Genomic DNA, 16147 nt, shown 5'->3' with positions numbered 1-16147 from the left:
TGAAAGAAGTATTTGTTAATTAAATGACCATTTAATGACGCATTCTACAAATAGTTTGAAGAGGAACATGCTTTATGGTACTCTCTTTATATTATAGTGACATCTTTATCCTATAAGTTAATAAGAATTGTTGGGTGTTATGGAGATGCCGGAACGACTGCATCTTCTTGAACAAAATCCCATCGATCCGCTATGCTACCAAAGAAGTTAAAACCATAAGCTTCCTATGGTTAACAAACCGATCATCAAAATCTCTTGTAGACTGGTCAAACTGGTCTCGCTTTAATATTTAATTCTTCATGTAACCTGGACTTTTCTATGATGTAATTCTAGCTTCTCACTAGCCATCGATTAATAACACTCTTTTGAACGTTCAAAAAAAAGAAAGAATTGTTAGAGTAATAAACAAAAAAGAATAAATCTTTAAATCAAACAGATCTACCTAAATTGGCATGTTGGTTTGTAAAGATCTATTTGTAATTTGTTTATATATGTAACATTCCTCTTAAAGAATATATTTAAATTATAGTCATAATTGTTTGTTATCATTAGTTTATTATTGAAAATGCATAAGATTTAGTATGTTTAGATTTTTTTTTCTTTATATAATAAAATTATCAATCATAGATATATGTAGTCAATGTATCATCGTACTTCGTACACGTATTTGGTAATGAGAGTCTTTGTCATTAAGTTTGCATAAAAATATGTATCTTTTTATTATAAAATCGGCTTTATTATTAGACTACTGATTAGATTCGTCCATTAGACAATTAGTCTCAAGATATATAAATCTTATAATAATTGTGAAACAAAAATTGTATAACAAATATCACAACTTAATGAATACGAAAGCTAAAAAAGAAACATATGAAAATTAACTCCATATAAATATTGATTCCAGTTTATCTTTTTTTTTTAACTTTAGTTAAATAAAAAGATAAACAAAAAGTGTATGACCAATATTACAACTTAATTAATATATAAGTTAAAGAAGAAACATATGAAAATTAACTTTATATAAATATTGATTCTAGTTTACCCTTTTTTTTCAACTTTAGTTAAATAAAAAGAACAAAAAGTGTATAATATATATAAATTGAAAAATACATAACAATTTATCAACAAAGACCATCTCAAACGTTTTGATTTTCTTTGAGTTGTTCAAAACATGGAGTTGTAAATGATAGTTAACATGTGTTGGTTTATAAAAAAAATTTTATTAAAGAGCGGCCATTTTTTATTAAATAAATATTAAAAAAATAAAGAATTAATAAGGGGTGTCAAGTGTACCTTGAACTTCTTATTTTAGTTATATTATATCTATAAAAATTACAATTTTTTTTTATAAGTTGGGTATACTTCGCAATAGAATGCAAGGGAAAGATTAGAAAGATGTATGGGAGGGTCCATAAAAAGTGGCGGCCCAATCCAGTACAATCGAATAATATAGAAAGTGAGATGAAACCCTAGCAGACCTATTTATTACTCGTATTATTATTGCTATCACTAAGAAGAAAAAGACTAGATTTGGAAGGAAGATAATGGGAAGGGAGGAATCATCAACAACAACAACAGAGATCACGGTGGAGCAACTTGTAGCCGTCAATCCTTACAATCCCGATATTCTTCCCGATCTCGAAAATTATGTCAACCATCAGGTACCCTCCCGTTCTTCTTCTTCATTAATTATCTATTTATCCATCCATCCATGTATTATTTATTATACAATGTAAAATTAAACCCTAGTATAAGATTTGTATGTTTGTAATTATTAAAGGTTTCATCCAAGACTTACAGTTTAGATGCAAACCTCTGTCTACTTCGTCTCTATCAGGTATGTATGTAGGTAGGTGGGGGGTTCCTAACCTCCCCACCTAGTATATATTCTTTCAATTACTTATTGATGGATTGACCGAGTTTGCCAAAAAAATATATATATGTGTATGCAGTTTGAGCCAGAGAGGATGAGCAGTCAGATCGTTGCCCGCATTTTGATCAAGGCTCTCATGGCGATGCCTGCCCCTGATTTCAGCTTGTGTCTCTTTTTGATTCCAGAGAGAGTGGTACATTCATTCATTCATTCTTTTGTTATCCTCTTATCTATTTCACTAGCTCATTAATCCCTCCTCCTCTCACTTTCAGCAAATGGATCAACCGTTCAAGACTCTTATACTTCTCTCTCACTATCTCGAGGTCTATCTCTCCCTCAATCACTTGTGTTATTAAATTAGTACCAACTTCACAGAATCTTTTTCAGTTTTCTTATCACCTTTCTATATGCAGACTGCCAAATTCCGTCAGTTTTGGGATGAAGCAGCTAAAACCCGCCATATTCTAGATGTTGTCCCAGGTTGGTATATCAACCCCAAATCAACCAAAAAAAATTGTAACATTTTTTTTCAGGCTTGTCATTGTATTTTGCTATTACTCATACGAGAGCAAGTACCCGCGCGTTGCGGCGGTGAGATGGTGGGGTTGATAGGTCATAGAGTGTGATAGCCAATTACCTTAGCCGTACAGGCTCCGCCCTCGGATTTAAAAATTTGTCGAAAATACATCCTTAATGAAAGAGCATGAAATTTTAAGGACACCCATATAATTTTTATAATTTATCGATGTACGGTTTTTGACATAAAAGATTTTGAATAAATTGGAAGATTAAATGATTTATGGGGGAGAGAAAAAAAAATGATTGGTTTAGATTTGAGGAGAGAGAGAAAGTGTTAGGTAAATATAGAAATGTTGAAACTTCAAATGTAGACAAGGGAGATTTGCTTTATAATATAATATATATATATATATTATATTATAAAGCAGATTTCTTCTAGATTTTCAACATTGAACTTAAATTTTCAATATTGATTTTAAGTTTCAAGTTTCTAATATTTACTTTCTCAAAATGTCCCTCCTATCTATTCTATATTTACTTAAAATAACTATAATATCCTTGTCCTTTTAGGAAGAGGTTTCCTCAAAAAATTATAGAGATCAAAAGAGATGGTAGAGAAGATTCGTTATTGATTTTTCATTATCTTTTTAAGTAACCTATTCCAAAAAATAGTTATTTTTTTCAAAGGGTGTAGCCCGTAAGCTATAGGCGAGTTCTGTCAGTGTATGGCGTAGCCTTGATGGATGGGAGGGGCCAAGCCCATCACTGTTTTTTTTAATTAAATTTCTTTTTTTGGAATGAGTTAATTAAAAAATGAGAAAAAAGGAAAAAATCTAAAACATAAGCTTAAAAAAAAATCAAAAACGAACTTTCTTTACTGTCTCCCCTTAAGAACCTTCTTTCAGGTAGGGGTGATCATAATGCGGTCCAAACCGACAAAACCGAGGAACCGACCCGACAGTGGACCGAAACCGAATAGTTCGGTCTGGTCCACGGTTCTATTAAATCTTGAAACTTGGTTCTCGATTCGGTCCATGTTCATGTCTAGAACCGGACCGAGAAAAAAGATATAAATTAAACTTCAATTGAGATTTTTTTCCTTTTATTTAAGATATAAGATAAGATATACACATAATTTTAAGTTATCTTTTCTCCAAGTTTTAGACTTTCAATAACATAGCAGTATGTTTTTATCAATTTTTATATAGTAGTAAGAGTAACCTTTCTCCATATATAGCATGTGTACTCTCCTGTCTTCTTTAAAACATCAAATTCCGACGAGTATAGTATTTTGAAAATCGAAGATAAATATATAAATATTACAATTAGTAACTTGTTATATAATTACAATCACATAACATAGAACATGCACTTGGTTGATTTCATGGTTTCTTGATTACTATTACAATTATACCATACAATATTAGGAACGTGTTGTGTGTGTTATCCAAATCTCTAAGTTTTCGTCAAAAATGCCTTGGTCTCGGTCCATCCATTTAAACTTGAAAACCGACTAGAACCTGAGTATGGACCGAACCGTCTTACCTCTATCTAACCAAGAGGTTGCTTTGAGCTTCTATCTAGAAAAGGACCTTTGGCCTTTGCATGGGCTGAGGAATGAGAATCGAACCCTTGACCTTTGCTTCCCGAAGCAATGTTAACTACTTGATCCAACCATGCTATTTTATTCATTTCTAATATTTGTCAGGGTTAATTCTCTTTATTCTAATATATAATATAATTCTTAGTCGTGTCTTATGAAGGGTTAAAACACTTTGATGCAGGATTTGAGCAAGCAATTCAAGAATATGCAATTCATGTCTTGTCTCTCTCTTACCAAAAAGCCCCGAAATCTGTTATTGCCGAGGTATTATTCTGCTCTTAATCCACAACCACTCAACTGATCAACATGCAAACTATATGAACTACAAAAATGCTTTTGGCTGGGTGTTTGGTGTTTTGTGTTTTCAGAACAGATTTTGCGTTTTTAAAACTGGGTTTTGAAAAAGAATGTATGTACATGCTTTCCCAAAAGTGCATTTACATAGCAGATAATTACTTTTTCATCAAAACACTTTTTTAGATTGTGTTTCAGTAATAATCAAATAATCACTTCAAAACGTATTGCCAAACACACTATGATTTACTTGTTATCGTACATATGATCTGTGTAGCTTCATCAAATGTTTACTTTATAACTACGGGGTCTTATCACCCACTTAATCACGGCTCCAAGCTCATTGCCGCATGCTATTGAATTGGGCTATAAAGCTAATATGCTTGAACCCTGTCTTCACCACATTTCTGCTTGAGACCATTTTCTAATTGCCTAGCCTGCATGATGTCTAAACATATTCTAATATCTTATGCTGGTGAGACTTGACAAGAACTGTTTAACAGGCAATTAATAGTGAGGGTCCGTCTTTGGATAAATTTCTTGAGCATCGTGTTACTAATGGCGATTGGACTCTGGAGAAAGGGCATGGCAAAAGCCAACTTGTTTCACTGCCTCAAAACGAGTTTAATCATCCTGAGCTCAAAAGAAGTACTACCGACAGCATTCCATTGGATCATATTACTCGTATCTTTCCTGTTCTTGGATGATTGATAGCAATCATCTGTTTTTCTTGATTTGAAACGGTGATTGGAATCAAGTATTTCTTTCTGGATGATTCTAAGCTTTAAAAATTTATTGTTTTATGAAAAGACGTTATCTGTTATTTGCCCTTGACTGACCTGTTAGCATAGCCGTGACGCCTGAGCAAGGGTCTAAATCCTAGTCCTTTGCTTATATTTCTGAAAGTATATGTCAAAGTGTGTAGGCATGAGATTAAAGCTGTGTTAATTTCATGTCATTGATAGAAAATGTAAATATCATATTTTATCAACATTAATTTCTCAATATCAAGAATATCACTATTGAAATTCAAAAATATCATAATTACCCAAATGATTAATATATCTAATATAAAACATTAATTAAAATCTTTAAAATAATTGCTGTTCCAAAAACAAAAAAAAACCCTTAAATTTATATAAATAACATTTTTAAATTACAATTATACACTCTTTGACTTAATCTCTAATTACATCACATATCATATATTAAATTAAAATCCTTAATTAGATAACGCCTAGCGCTTTTTACGTGGGTTCTTTGTTTTGCATTCCTATTTTCTCAATTATTTGTTCTTGATAGTATAGTATATTAGTTTTGTTTTTTTTTTTTTTTATGACACTCTTAATATAATATATGATCTTCTCAAAAACATGTCAGGAGGTCCAATAGTACATGTTTTATAAGTAGTTGTATGTTTGTGTGCTTCTATTGGGTTTGGCTCTATCCGATGAGTTAATAGAAAAATTGAAGACTTTGGGTTGATTTATTCTAGGGAATTAATCACAGAAATACCATCGTATTTTTTCATTTGTATACGGTTGCCGATTATTTTTTTTTATTGATGAGGTTTACCCACAAACCTTTTTTTTTTTGTATACGGTTGACCCATATTACCGGTAATCACTCTTTTTAATGACGTGGCAACCACGTAGACGTTTAATGAAGCTGACATGGATTCACAACGACAGGTTTAACACTGGATGACTAATGTACATTTCTTTTTGTACAATGGTTGCCCATTGAACTTTTTTTTATTGATGTGTATTACCAACAAATTCTTAAAATTTGTATATGGTTGACCCAAATATCTAAAGTTGGTTCTCTCTCGTACTCAAATTTTCAAAATTGCTTTTTTTAAAAAAAAAAAATAAAACCCATAAATTTTGATAAAAAACAAAACAAAAGATTTTTCTAAAAATGATTCCAACCGCTAACCCCTCAGTCACCGGAAAATTGTAATTCGTATTTTTGTTGGTTAGGGTTTGTGCGGATTTTAATTTGGAGTGTTTTGGTACAAAGTTCGAGTTTCAATTCGAAAAAACGAGAGAGAAATGTCGATTTTGAGTTTTCCGGCGAGATGTTTGAATTCTTGCAGGCTAACAAAGGTGAGTATGAGAAAAAACTAGTTTTGAAGATTTGGGTCAACCATGTATAAATTTTAAGAGTTTGTTGGTAATACACATCAATTAAAAAAGTTCAATGGCCAACCATGTACAAAAGGAAAAGTACATTAGTCATACAGAGATTAAATTTGTCGTTGTAAATCCATGTCAGCTTCATTAACCGACTATAGTAAACCGGTCAACTATGGGTCAACAGTGTACAAAAAAATATTGTGGGTAAACCTTATCAATAAAAAAATATAATAGGCAACCGTGTACAAATGAGAAAGTACGTTAGTCTTCTCGTAATTAATCCCTATATTTTATGATGTTTTGACAAATCTTGGTGAGCCTTTGTTGATTCAATATTGGGTTGAGTTATGAATTTGTCATTTAGGTTCCATGGAACTTGGTTTTTATGGTTTTCCGTAAAATACCATCTTTAATTATCCTGTTAATCTATTTAATAAACCATCTTTAGAATTGTAAATTAAATTTTCATTTAATAATTATAATGATTTTAAAGTTATATATTGATTAAATTTGATCATTTGGGTAATTTTGTATTTTTTAAAAATTAATTATAACATTTTTAATATTTAAAGGTTTAATTAGATAAATATGATATTTACAAGCTTATCAATGACATATACGAGATTCTCCTTTATATCTTATATTCTATGCTTATAAGTGTGATGATTGAAAGAGTTTTTTATTTGCTTCAAAAAATGAGAACAAAAATTTTTTTATATATAAAACAAGGTGTTAGATTCATTCCTAAACAAACAAGAAACCTTGGATGGATTTCATCTACCAATATATATATATATATATATATATATCTACCAATATATATATATATATATAAAACAAGGTGTTAGATTCATTCCTAAACAAACAAGAAACCTTGGATGGATTTCATCTTAAAATTAGAACAATTAGATCAATTTCATCTTTATTAAATGACAAATTAATAATTATACTTTTTATAACTATACAAAAAAAATCCCCCTTTATATTTAGTTTACACGTTTTAATTTTCCATCACAAATTTACATTTTTTACCCAATAATTATAATATAATATATTCAATAGATTAATAGCTAATATATATCCTAATAATAAAAAGAATACTATATATCTTATATCTTATCCAATAGAATAATAGTTAATATCATATGAAAAAATAAAGCATATTTTAGTTTGAAATATTTAAGATATGTTTCATATAAAATATATAGATCAATTTTCTATTAATAAAAATAGTAAGTTATATTTTAAATCATAATAAAATAAAATTATATATTAATAATGTCGTAACATCCAATATCTACAATCTATAATATAACTAAAAGAGGGGGTTGGGAATACACTTTACACCTCTAATCTCCTTTTTTAGGCCTAATTTTCTTCTCTCCTTTTTTCTAAATTTTTTATTTATTATCTATTTCTTTATATATATATATATTATATATACATACATATATATATATATATATGACTAAATGTTTAATTTACTGGTTCAATTTTTTATTTTTATTTTTTATCTTATGTCTGGATTTGGGAACTTGTTTTACAAAATTCTAAATTAAATTTCTATACAAATAAATCTATGCTCTAATGTGAGCCATTCTATTCGTTGAAGACTTCTCTAAGAAGATCGTGACTAAACGGGGTGCTTTTTGGCATACAAACTTCTCTGGAGTGTAATAAGCAAGTTCTAAGCAAAGCAGTCTATCTTTTAAATACATGCCACATACCCCGACCACGGAATATTCTGTAACCCGACCACCCCCCTTTAGGAGCGACAGTCGCTCCTAAAGGGTAGACCCATTAATTGCTCGCGGATATCTATGCATATACCCGTTGACCCGTTGACCCGTCAAACCCCCTCTTTAGGAGCGACTCGCTCCTAAAGGGGTGCCTCGAATAAATAAAACCGATCGATCCCCCTGCTTCTTCATCAGTCTTCTCCATACTCCAATCTCCTTTTCTCTTCTCCATTCCAACCGATCCAACCCCTCTCTCCCCCATATTTTCCGGCCAAGATATTCCGGTAAGGCTTTAGGAGCGACACAGTTTTCCAGTAAGGCTTTAGGAGCGACCCGTCGTTACCCCTTTCGTAAACCCCAACCGATCCAACCCCCCTCTCCCCCATATTTTCCGGCCAAGATATTCCGGTGAGGCTTTAGGAGCGACCCACTTTTTCAGTGAGGCTTTAGGAGCGACCCGTCGTTACCCCTTTCGTAAACCGAACGTCGAAGTAAGTTTTTATTTTTTTTTTTATTTCGTATCCATTAATTTGCTATATAGTATATGTATTAGTTTGATGTTATTCTTGTTATGCATAGATGTATTAGGATCGATTTTATATGCCCATAGATTTAACGTATTGTATACGCCCATAGATTTAATGTATTGTTGTTCTTGTGTTCTTGTTGTTGTTCTTGTTGTTCTTGTTTTTGTTATGTAAAAATGTTTGTAAAAAAGTGTAAAAAATATAAAATGTAAAAAAAGTGTATTACATAGCATATAAAAAAATATATTTAAAAAAAAGTTTATAAAAGTTTGTACTAGAAAATGTTTGTATTAGAAAATATAAAAATGTATAAATAAAAAAGGTATTAAAACATAAGTATAAAAAGATATTAAAACATATATTGAAAAAGTAGTAGTACAAAAGTCATATAAAAAATTAAGTTAAAAAAAAAAGTTGTTAAAAAAGTTGATATAAAAAGTATTATAATACGTGTATTATTTATGTAGATATAAGAAAAATGCTAGGAAAATGTATAAGTAAAAAAAGTATTAAAACATAAGTATAAAAAGATATTAAAACATATATTGAAAAAGTAGTAGTACAAAAGTCATATAAAAAATTAAGTTAAAAAAAGTTGTTAAAAAGTTGATATAAAAAGTATTATAATACGTGTATTATTTATGTAGATATAAGAAAAATGCTAGGAAAATGTATAAGTAAAAAAAGTATTAAAACATAAGTATAAAAAGATATTAAAACATATATTGAAAAAGTAGTAGTACAAAAGTCATATAAAAAATTAAGTTAAAAAAAAAGTTGTTAAAAAAGTTGATATAAAAAGTATTATAATACGTGTATTATTTATGTAGATATAAGAAAAATGCTAGGAAAATGTATAAGTAAAAAAAGTATTAAAACATAAGTATAAAAAGATATTAAAACATATATTGAAAAAGTAGTAGTACAAAAGTCATATAAAAATTAAGTTAAAAAAAAAGTTGTTAAAAAAGTTGATATAAAAAGTATTATAATACGTGTATTATTTATGTAGATATAAGAAAAATACTAGGAAAATGTATAAGTAAAAAAGGTATTAAAACATAAGTATAAAAGATATTAAAACATATATTGAAAAAGTAGTAGTACAAAAGTCATATAAAAATTAAGTTAAAAAAAAGTTGTTAAAAAAGTTGATATAAAAAGTATTATAATACGTGTATTATTTATGTAGATATAAGAAAAATGCTAGGAAAATGTATAAGTAAAAAAGGTATTAAAACAAAAGTATAAAAAGATATTAAAACATATATTGAAAAAGTAGTAGTACAAAAGTCATATAAAAAATTAAGTTAAAAAAAAAGTTGTTAAAAAAGTTGATATAAATTTATGTAGATATAAGAAAAATGCTAGGAAAATGTATAAGTAAAAAAAGTATTAAAACATAAGTATAAAAAGATATTAAAACATATATTGAAAAAGTAGTAGTACAAAAGTCATATAAAAAATTAAGTTAAAAAAAAAGTTGTTAAAAAAGTTGATATAAAAAGTATTATAATACGTGTATTATTTATGTAGATATAAGAAAAATGCTAGGAGCTCACGGCGGCGACGGCGATGGGAGGGATCCGCACCGATCGTGGTGGAAGAAAATATCAGGCTGCAAAAACAGCGGTAAGAAAATTGACTTTACATTAAATTTAGTTATGCATTGAAATAATTGTATTCTTATCGTTTAAAGTAACTTATTTATGTTATTGTTACTTATTGGTTTTGTAGGCTCGAAGAAAACACCACCACCACCAAGAGGGGCAGCCAAAAATCTAAAACTTGAGGCTGCCTTGAAGAAAAATGGAGGCCCGTTACCCATGTACTTCGACTACAAATCAAAGACCTTTCAGTCGATCGGGGACTACGGGGCTATGTACAAATCTTTGTTAGGCTCGTTGATCGGAGATGTCCCCCAGTACTACGAGTCATGGGACGATGTGCCTGAGTCTATGAGGGACCATATCTTGGAGGAAGTACAGGTTAGAATATGTTTCTTTTTATATTTTTTACTTAATATGTTTTACAATGATAACCCCGAAAATGCTAACTTGTATTTTTAAACAATGTAGCGCTATTTTGCGATGGACCAGTACTTAGAGCTTGATGAGGACGACCCCACCCGGAAGGCAGCAAAACTGGCTTTCCGTGCTGATGCAGCTAGCATATATAGGCAGAGAAAGTCAAAATTCAAATCTCAGCATTTTACAGCACGGGGGGGTGTAGGCGCAGCAGATACCCTGCAGACAGCACCGCCAGCTGGTATGGACCCGGAAGAGTGGGGAAAACTATTGCGTTTCTATACGAGGGATGACCGGGTCAAGCGGGCCGAGACAAACAAGACAAACCGGTCCAAACAGGCGGTGGGGACTCAGGGTCGGCGATCTATTTCTCTTGCCCACGATCGGGCGTTGGTACGTTTGGTTTTAACAAAAGTATACAATTCTTGTGTTTTTTTAATGCTAATTATTTGACTTGTTTGCAGGCCAAGCACCATAACGAAAAGAAGGAGGGGCCACCGCCCACGTGGGAGTCGACTTGGGCGGCAACCCACAGACTACAACCTCCGGAAGTTGCGGTATATACATAACTTTAAGTTAAATTACTTTTAATTACTGCTCCATTTATTAAACTTACCTTACTATTTATATGCAGTCCCGTCTGGAAGCTGCGCAGGAGAGACATTCACAGGATCCTGCACCGACACCTCCAACCCAGTTGTTCCCGGAAGCGTTTGGATCGCGATCGGGACATCAGCGCGGACCAGGGAGGATTCTCAGGGGTTTCGGATCCCATGATTTCCCTGTTGAGTTGCCGCAACCACATTTTGGACCTCCGGAAGGATCCTCCTCCGGCCCGTCTGGATCCTATTCTGGCCCCTCTGGATCCCAACCTTCCGGCTACCATGTTGACTTGAACCAGCCTGGTGATGCGTATTTCGACCCCAGCCAGTTATGGGGTGGGACATCGGCGCATTATGGACCTCCATCAGGGGAATTTGGTAGCTTGTCGGATATGAGTGGATTTTTTAGTGGGACAGGCTCTGTATCCGGACCAGGTGTGGGTGATGATAATGCCGGTGAGGACGACGACGATTCCGATGATTAGACTTTTTTTATTTGTACGAAGTATGGACAATTTTATAAATACAGTTTCTTACATTCATTTTTATTATTTGTGTTTGATATGGACATTTTTATTATTTATGTACTGTTTGTTTATAATGATGGTGGACTATCCGGTTTGCAAAAATGTAACACCCCAAATTTCGTAGTATTATTATATTATTAACAGTAATATAGCAAGTAAAAAGATGATAAAGTTACGAAGTAACACCCCAAGTTTTTTTTGATAAAAAAAAAAGGAAACAAAAAAACGGGCATAACAAAAAACCAAAAACTTTATTACAATCCTAATTAGATGAGTCCACTGTTCCCATATAGATGGGAGGAGGTTTTGTTGCATCTATATATCTATTGTAGGCTAACTGGCGGTGTCGGTACAAATCTTTCCATTTGCTCACGGGAGGCCTTACACGATCCTGTACCCAATATGCGATCTCCGGGGCCATCGGGTAGTCACCTTCCAACTGCACCATGATATAGTGACCGTGACCATGTACTAATGCTATTGATATGGGCTCTCTCCTAGGCATCTCATCAGGACCATAGGTAAATGCGAACGAAGTCCAACTGGCGGCAGTAGATAAACAGTGAATTACTATACCCATCATGTTGGACAACAACATGGCCCCCATAGTCATGTGCATCCAGTAGCCAGTTGGTCTAAACACCCCTACATAAGACCTTGATGACCCCTCAAAAAACCTCGCTTCAACCTGTCCCCATCTTGTTAGTTCATCGTAGAATTGTTTGTTGTTTTCATACTCGGCCAACATATGTAGTCGGATCCACTCGTAACCTTCGTTTTCATCGTACCCCAATGCAACAGCAAGTGCCCGGAATCCACAGTTGCCATCACCACTGACATTAATAATCCCCTTGACGTATGGTCTAAATACATTCGGTATGTCATCAAGGTAACCCTTTATACCCGTCGTCTGCAGTGGGCGAGTGTTAGGTGGTGGTACTGGTAGAGCAGCCAATTGCTGCTCAGCTGATATGGGAGATATTGGTGATGGTGCTGGTGCTGGTGGCATCGGAGGTGATGGTGCTGGTGGCATCGAAGGTTGTGTGGGCGTACTGAAAAAATCAAAGTACGATGATGGTGCAGCTGGCATCGGAGTGCTAGGACCTGCAGGAAAATAAGTATCGGCACTGAAGAACTGATCCACTACGCCTGTTGGTGCTGTTGGTGGCACAGGATAGTACGCGGGTTCGGCTGCGCCGAACAACTGATCTAGGAATGAGGGTTCGGTTGTAGGCTCATTACTCGGCCCTGCTGCTGAAAATTGTGACGATCGGATCAACTCGTCAATATAATCACGGGTGTCCTCCCGTAATTTGGTGTCAGGCTCCGCGAAACGTGACTGCGTGGGCACATGCTCACTGTGTCTCGCCGCCTGAAAGTCTCTGTAGCATGAGCGTGAGTCTGGTGCGGTATTCGGATACTTAGGTGTTGTCACGTGCACGGACCTCGACTTTTTCATCTTTGGTGGTGGTGGCATCGGAGGTGATACGTTCAAGTCTGGCATCTGCAATGAATGAATGAATAATTAAGTTAGATGTATACCCGTATAGTATTTAACAATTAATAATTTGCTAGACTATAATAATATACCTTTTTCTTTGACCCAACAGGTCTACCACGTGTTTTCTTTTGGACCTCCGGATCCTTGATTTTGGACCGACCCGGATAGATGAGGTCCTTTATTTTTGACATCAAGCTTTTCCTTTGTTTTATGGGTTGTCGTTCCAAGGCAGCAGTAACCTCGCCACAAAAGGCCTCAACAGGCTCGTCATCATCCGAGTCTTTCTTCACATTTCCAGGCAGGCAGGTGGACGGGGTTATATCGAGCTTGCACCAAAATGCATCTATCTCATATTCTTGAACACGCCTTCCTGCAGGAATAAAAATATTACATTAAGTATTTTAAGTAAAATGGACCATTTGTATCTGAATGAAATGTACTTACGTTCCTGCATGTATGTTAGAAGTCGACAACTACATGGCAAGCCACAACTAGCCCATACTGTACACCCGCACTTTGACACGTCCCCTTTTACTGTATTTTTCAATCGATCAATTTCGTCAACCATAATTTGCAAGGCTACATGGGAGGCTTTACCGAGCAAATCCTTTAAACAGGGATAGTTGTGTTTATTTTGATTGTACTGCCTGCAATGTTCCAGTGACCCCTTTATTTCGGTGTATTGCCCGCTGACAACAGAGTTAACACATTCAACAATTCGATGGAACGTAAGCCGCTTTTGATGCATAACTGACTTCAGCAAAGAATGCTCGCTCTCAACCCTGTTGGTAGTGTAGTTACGATAATTGCGGTGTTGGTCGACCCAACATGACACAAATAACTCCTTGTACGAGGCAAGCCACTGTATTTGTAGATACTTATAAAGATCTGCAGGAAAATAAAAAGTGATTTAGCTACAGGGTTACATCGTAAGCGTTATCATAAAAACAGTATGGGGACGGGATGTATATACTTGGTTTATCTGCCAAGAATACTTTTAGCCGCTGCTCATTCTCTGCGTATTCTTTAACTGTGATTGAGTTTACGAGTTTATCCCACCGGTGTCTAAACGAACCATAATCTTTTTTTGACCCAAACGATGGGTTGGCATGTAACTCAATATTCCTCCAAATGTGTATTCTACACAGTATCAGCTTCGTTTCCGGCATCACATCCTTAACCGCTTTCATAAGGGCCAGATCCCGATCAGTGAGTGCCACACGCACGACGAACCCTTCTTCGAGCGTCGACCTCAAGCACTGTAACACCCATGTGTATGCCGCATGTTGCTCATTTTCAATAAGTGCGTGCGCAATGCTGAATGTCTTGCCAGTTGGAGTGACACCCACAATCTCAACAAGCGGCATGTTGTAAACGTTGGTTTTATACGTGGCGTCTATTTCAATGATCCAAAGAAATGCACGCCATATGTCAAGTGATGTAGGATGTACGAAAAAGAGATTGGTCAAACATCCGGTTTTGCTATCCGTCGTGTACTGATACGTGTACTGATGGTCAGATAGTAATTGGAGCACGATCTGCAACGGGTAAACAACCAAAGTATAAGGAAGTCGTATTTTTTTAAAAAATAAACATATAGTTATACGATCCACATGCAGGTATGTTTCTTATTTCACCTGCATTCGAGTTTCCCCTCGTTGTTGGGCGTGCTTTAGCCGGTGTTGCCGCAGGTAGTTAGAAATGTCTTGTGAACGGGTCAAGATGCCGGGAAATGCATCCTTCAATTGGTCCCTTATGCTATTTGGCCCAAAACCTAGCAACGCCTTTTCGTCCACAAATTCTTTTTGAACATCGGTTAGTTGTCTTGCGTACGCAATACCTTCCAAATTACGAGCTGATGGATGGTTATGTCGGTGATCTATAACTTCAACCCACCAACTATGGTCCTTTGTCAGACGGCCTACCAATTTGAATGGACAGTCAATTTTGGTACTCCCTTTGGGTGCCCCGGTTGACCGCTTATCTTTTTTTCCACCACGGTTGCAAATAAGGACCACCTTTTTAACTTCTCCGCCTTTTGTGACATTTGATCTTCGTGTTACTAACACATAACCAAGCTCCTTTGCCGTTCTTTGAGCCCAGTCTACCAAATCTATGTGTGTGTCAAACACCTGATATATTTTATACACTTTTTTTTAATACACTTTTTATGCACTTTTTTATAATACATTTTTTTTAATACACTATTTTATATACTTTTTTATAATCCACTTTCTTATATACTTTTTTATAATACACTTTTTATACACTTTTTTATAATACACTTTTTTATACACTTTTTTTTTAACAATTTTTTAATAGCTTTTGTTAATCTACATTTTTATGTACATTTTTTAATATGTTTTTATAAACAATTTTTTATCCGTAGTTTTAATAATTAGTTTTCTTACATACTTTTATAGCAACAAATCTAATGAATAATAACAAAATACAATTACTCACAAAATAACAACACAAAAAATGAAAAGGTTGGATTATATACATACCTCCTTGGTATAAAAAACATCGTGATCGTAATCAAATTCATCACGGACATCTGGGGATTCAAATTCGTCATCGGGTTCTTCGTACACAAACTCGTCATTTACACCTTCCGGCGCATTTGGATTTAAGAAAATTTCCTCCAAGCAATCCATCTAAAATAATAAAAACACTTAACAGTAATAAATGAAAACGAATAAATCAAAATGAATGAATATGAAAACGATCGAATATCAAAACTATTGAGTACTGAGATTGAAGTTATAAAGAATGAATATGAAATGGTTGAACTTAT

At 33.9% G+C, this 16147-nt stretch overlaps 4 protein-coding genes across 4 annotated transcripts; 2 read left to right on the top strand and 2 right to left on the bottom strand.

Moving 5' to 3' along the window:
- The first annotated feature begins 1455 nt into the window (after positions 1-1455).
- On the top strand, positions 1456-5112 carry LOC122595570 (eukaryotic translation initiation factor 3 subunit K). The gene is made up of 7 exons (XM_043767955.1): positions 1456-1661; positions 1781-1837; positions 1953-2066; positions 2146-2196; positions 2287-2353; positions 4177-4259; positions 4793-5112. The coding sequence occupies exons 1-7, from the start codon at positions 1545-1547 to the stop codon at positions 4994-4996; spliced, it is 693 nt and encodes a 230-aa protein (XP_043623890.1). The 5' UTR covers positions 1456-1544; the 3' UTR covers positions 4997-5112.
- A 5128-nt stretch (positions 5113-10240) lies between these two features.
- Positions 10241-11807, top strand: LOC122597717. The gene is made up of 5 exons (XM_043770282.1): positions 10241-10325; positions 10431-10681; positions 10772-11113; positions 11185-11277; positions 11355-11807. Exons 1-5 carry the CDS (start codon positions 10241-10243, stop codon positions 11805-11807), a joined length of 1224 nt encoding a protein of 407 aa, XP_043626217.1.
- Positions 11808-12029: 222 nt separating this feature from the next.
- On the bottom strand, positions 12030-14753 carry LOC122598093. The gene is made up of 4 exons (XM_043770701.1): positions 14324-14753; positions 13795-14238; positions 13440-13720; positions 12030-13353 (listed from the first exon to the last, which is right to left on the bottom strand). The coding sequence occupies exons 1-4, from the start codon at positions 14715-14717 to the stop codon at positions 12112-12114; spliced, it is 2361 nt and encodes a 786-aa protein (XP_043626636.1). The 5' UTR covers positions 14718-14753; the 3' UTR covers positions 12030-12111.
- A 225-nt stretch (positions 14754-14978) lies between these two features.
- Positions 14979-16007, bottom strand: LOC122597716. Its single transcript, XM_043770281.1, has 2 exons — positions 15858-16007; positions 14979-15482 (listed from the first exon to the last, which is right to left on the bottom strand). The coding sequence occupies exons 1-2, from the start codon at positions 16005-16007 to the stop codon at positions 14979-14981; spliced, it is 654 nt and encodes a 217-aa protein (XP_043626216.1).
- Positions 16008-16147: the final 140 nt, after the last annotated feature.

This window comes from Erigeron canadensis, chromosome 4 (genome assembly GCF_010389155.1).
Source record: "Erigeron canadensis isolate Cc75 chromosome 4, C_canadensis_v1, whole genome shotgun sequence".
In the NCBI taxonomy this organism is placed as follows: Eukaryota; Viridiplantae; Streptophyta; class Magnoliopsida; order Asterales; family Asteraceae; genus Erigeron; species Erigeron canadensis.
This window is presented reverse-complemented; position numbering and strand designations above follow the sequence as displayed.

Coding starts and splice junctions, on each gene's coding strand:
- LOC122595570 (XM_043767955.1), top strand. CDS start 1,545: ATGGGAAGGGAGGAATCATCAACAACAACAACAGAGATCACGGTGGAG. Junction 1,662..1,780: donor AAAATTATGTCAACCATCAG/GTACCCTCCCGT, acceptor TAATTATTAAAG/GTTTCATCCAAGACTTACAG. Junction 2,067..2,145: donor TTTTGATTCCAGAGAGAGTG/GTACATTCATTC, acceptor TCTCACTTTCAG/CAAATGGATCAACCGTTCAA.
- LOC122598093 (XM_043770701.1), bottom strand. CDS start 14,717: ATGCCGCTTGTTGAGATTGTGGGTGTCACTCCAACTGGCAAGACATTC. Junction 13,721..13,794: donor TCTAACATACATGCAGGAAC/GTAAGTACATTT, acceptor TTATTCCTGCAG/GAAGGCGTGTTCAAGAATAT. Junction 13,354..13,439: donor CTGTTGGGTCAAAGAAAAAG/GTATATTATTAT, acceptor CATTCATTGCAG/ATGCCAGACTTGAACGTATC.
- LOC122597716 (XM_043770281.1), bottom strand. CDS start 16,007: ATGGATTGCTTGGAGGAAATTTTCTTAAATCCAAATGCGCCGGAAGGT. Junction 15,483..15,857: donor ATGTTTTTTATACCAAGGAG/GTATGTATATAA, acceptor AAAATATATCAG/GTGTTTGACACACACATAGA.
- LOC122597717 (XM_043770282.1), top strand. CDS start 10,241: ATGCTAGGAGCTCACGGCGGCGACGGCGATGGGAGGGATCCGCACCGA. Junction 10,326..10,430: donor ATCAGGCTGCAAAAACAGCG/GTAAGAAAATTG, acceptor TTGGTTTTGTAG/GCTCGAAGAAAACACCACCA. Junction 11,278..11,354: donor TACAACCTCCGGAAGTTGCG/GTATATACATAA, acceptor ATTTATATGCAG/TCCCGTCTGGAAGCTGCGCA.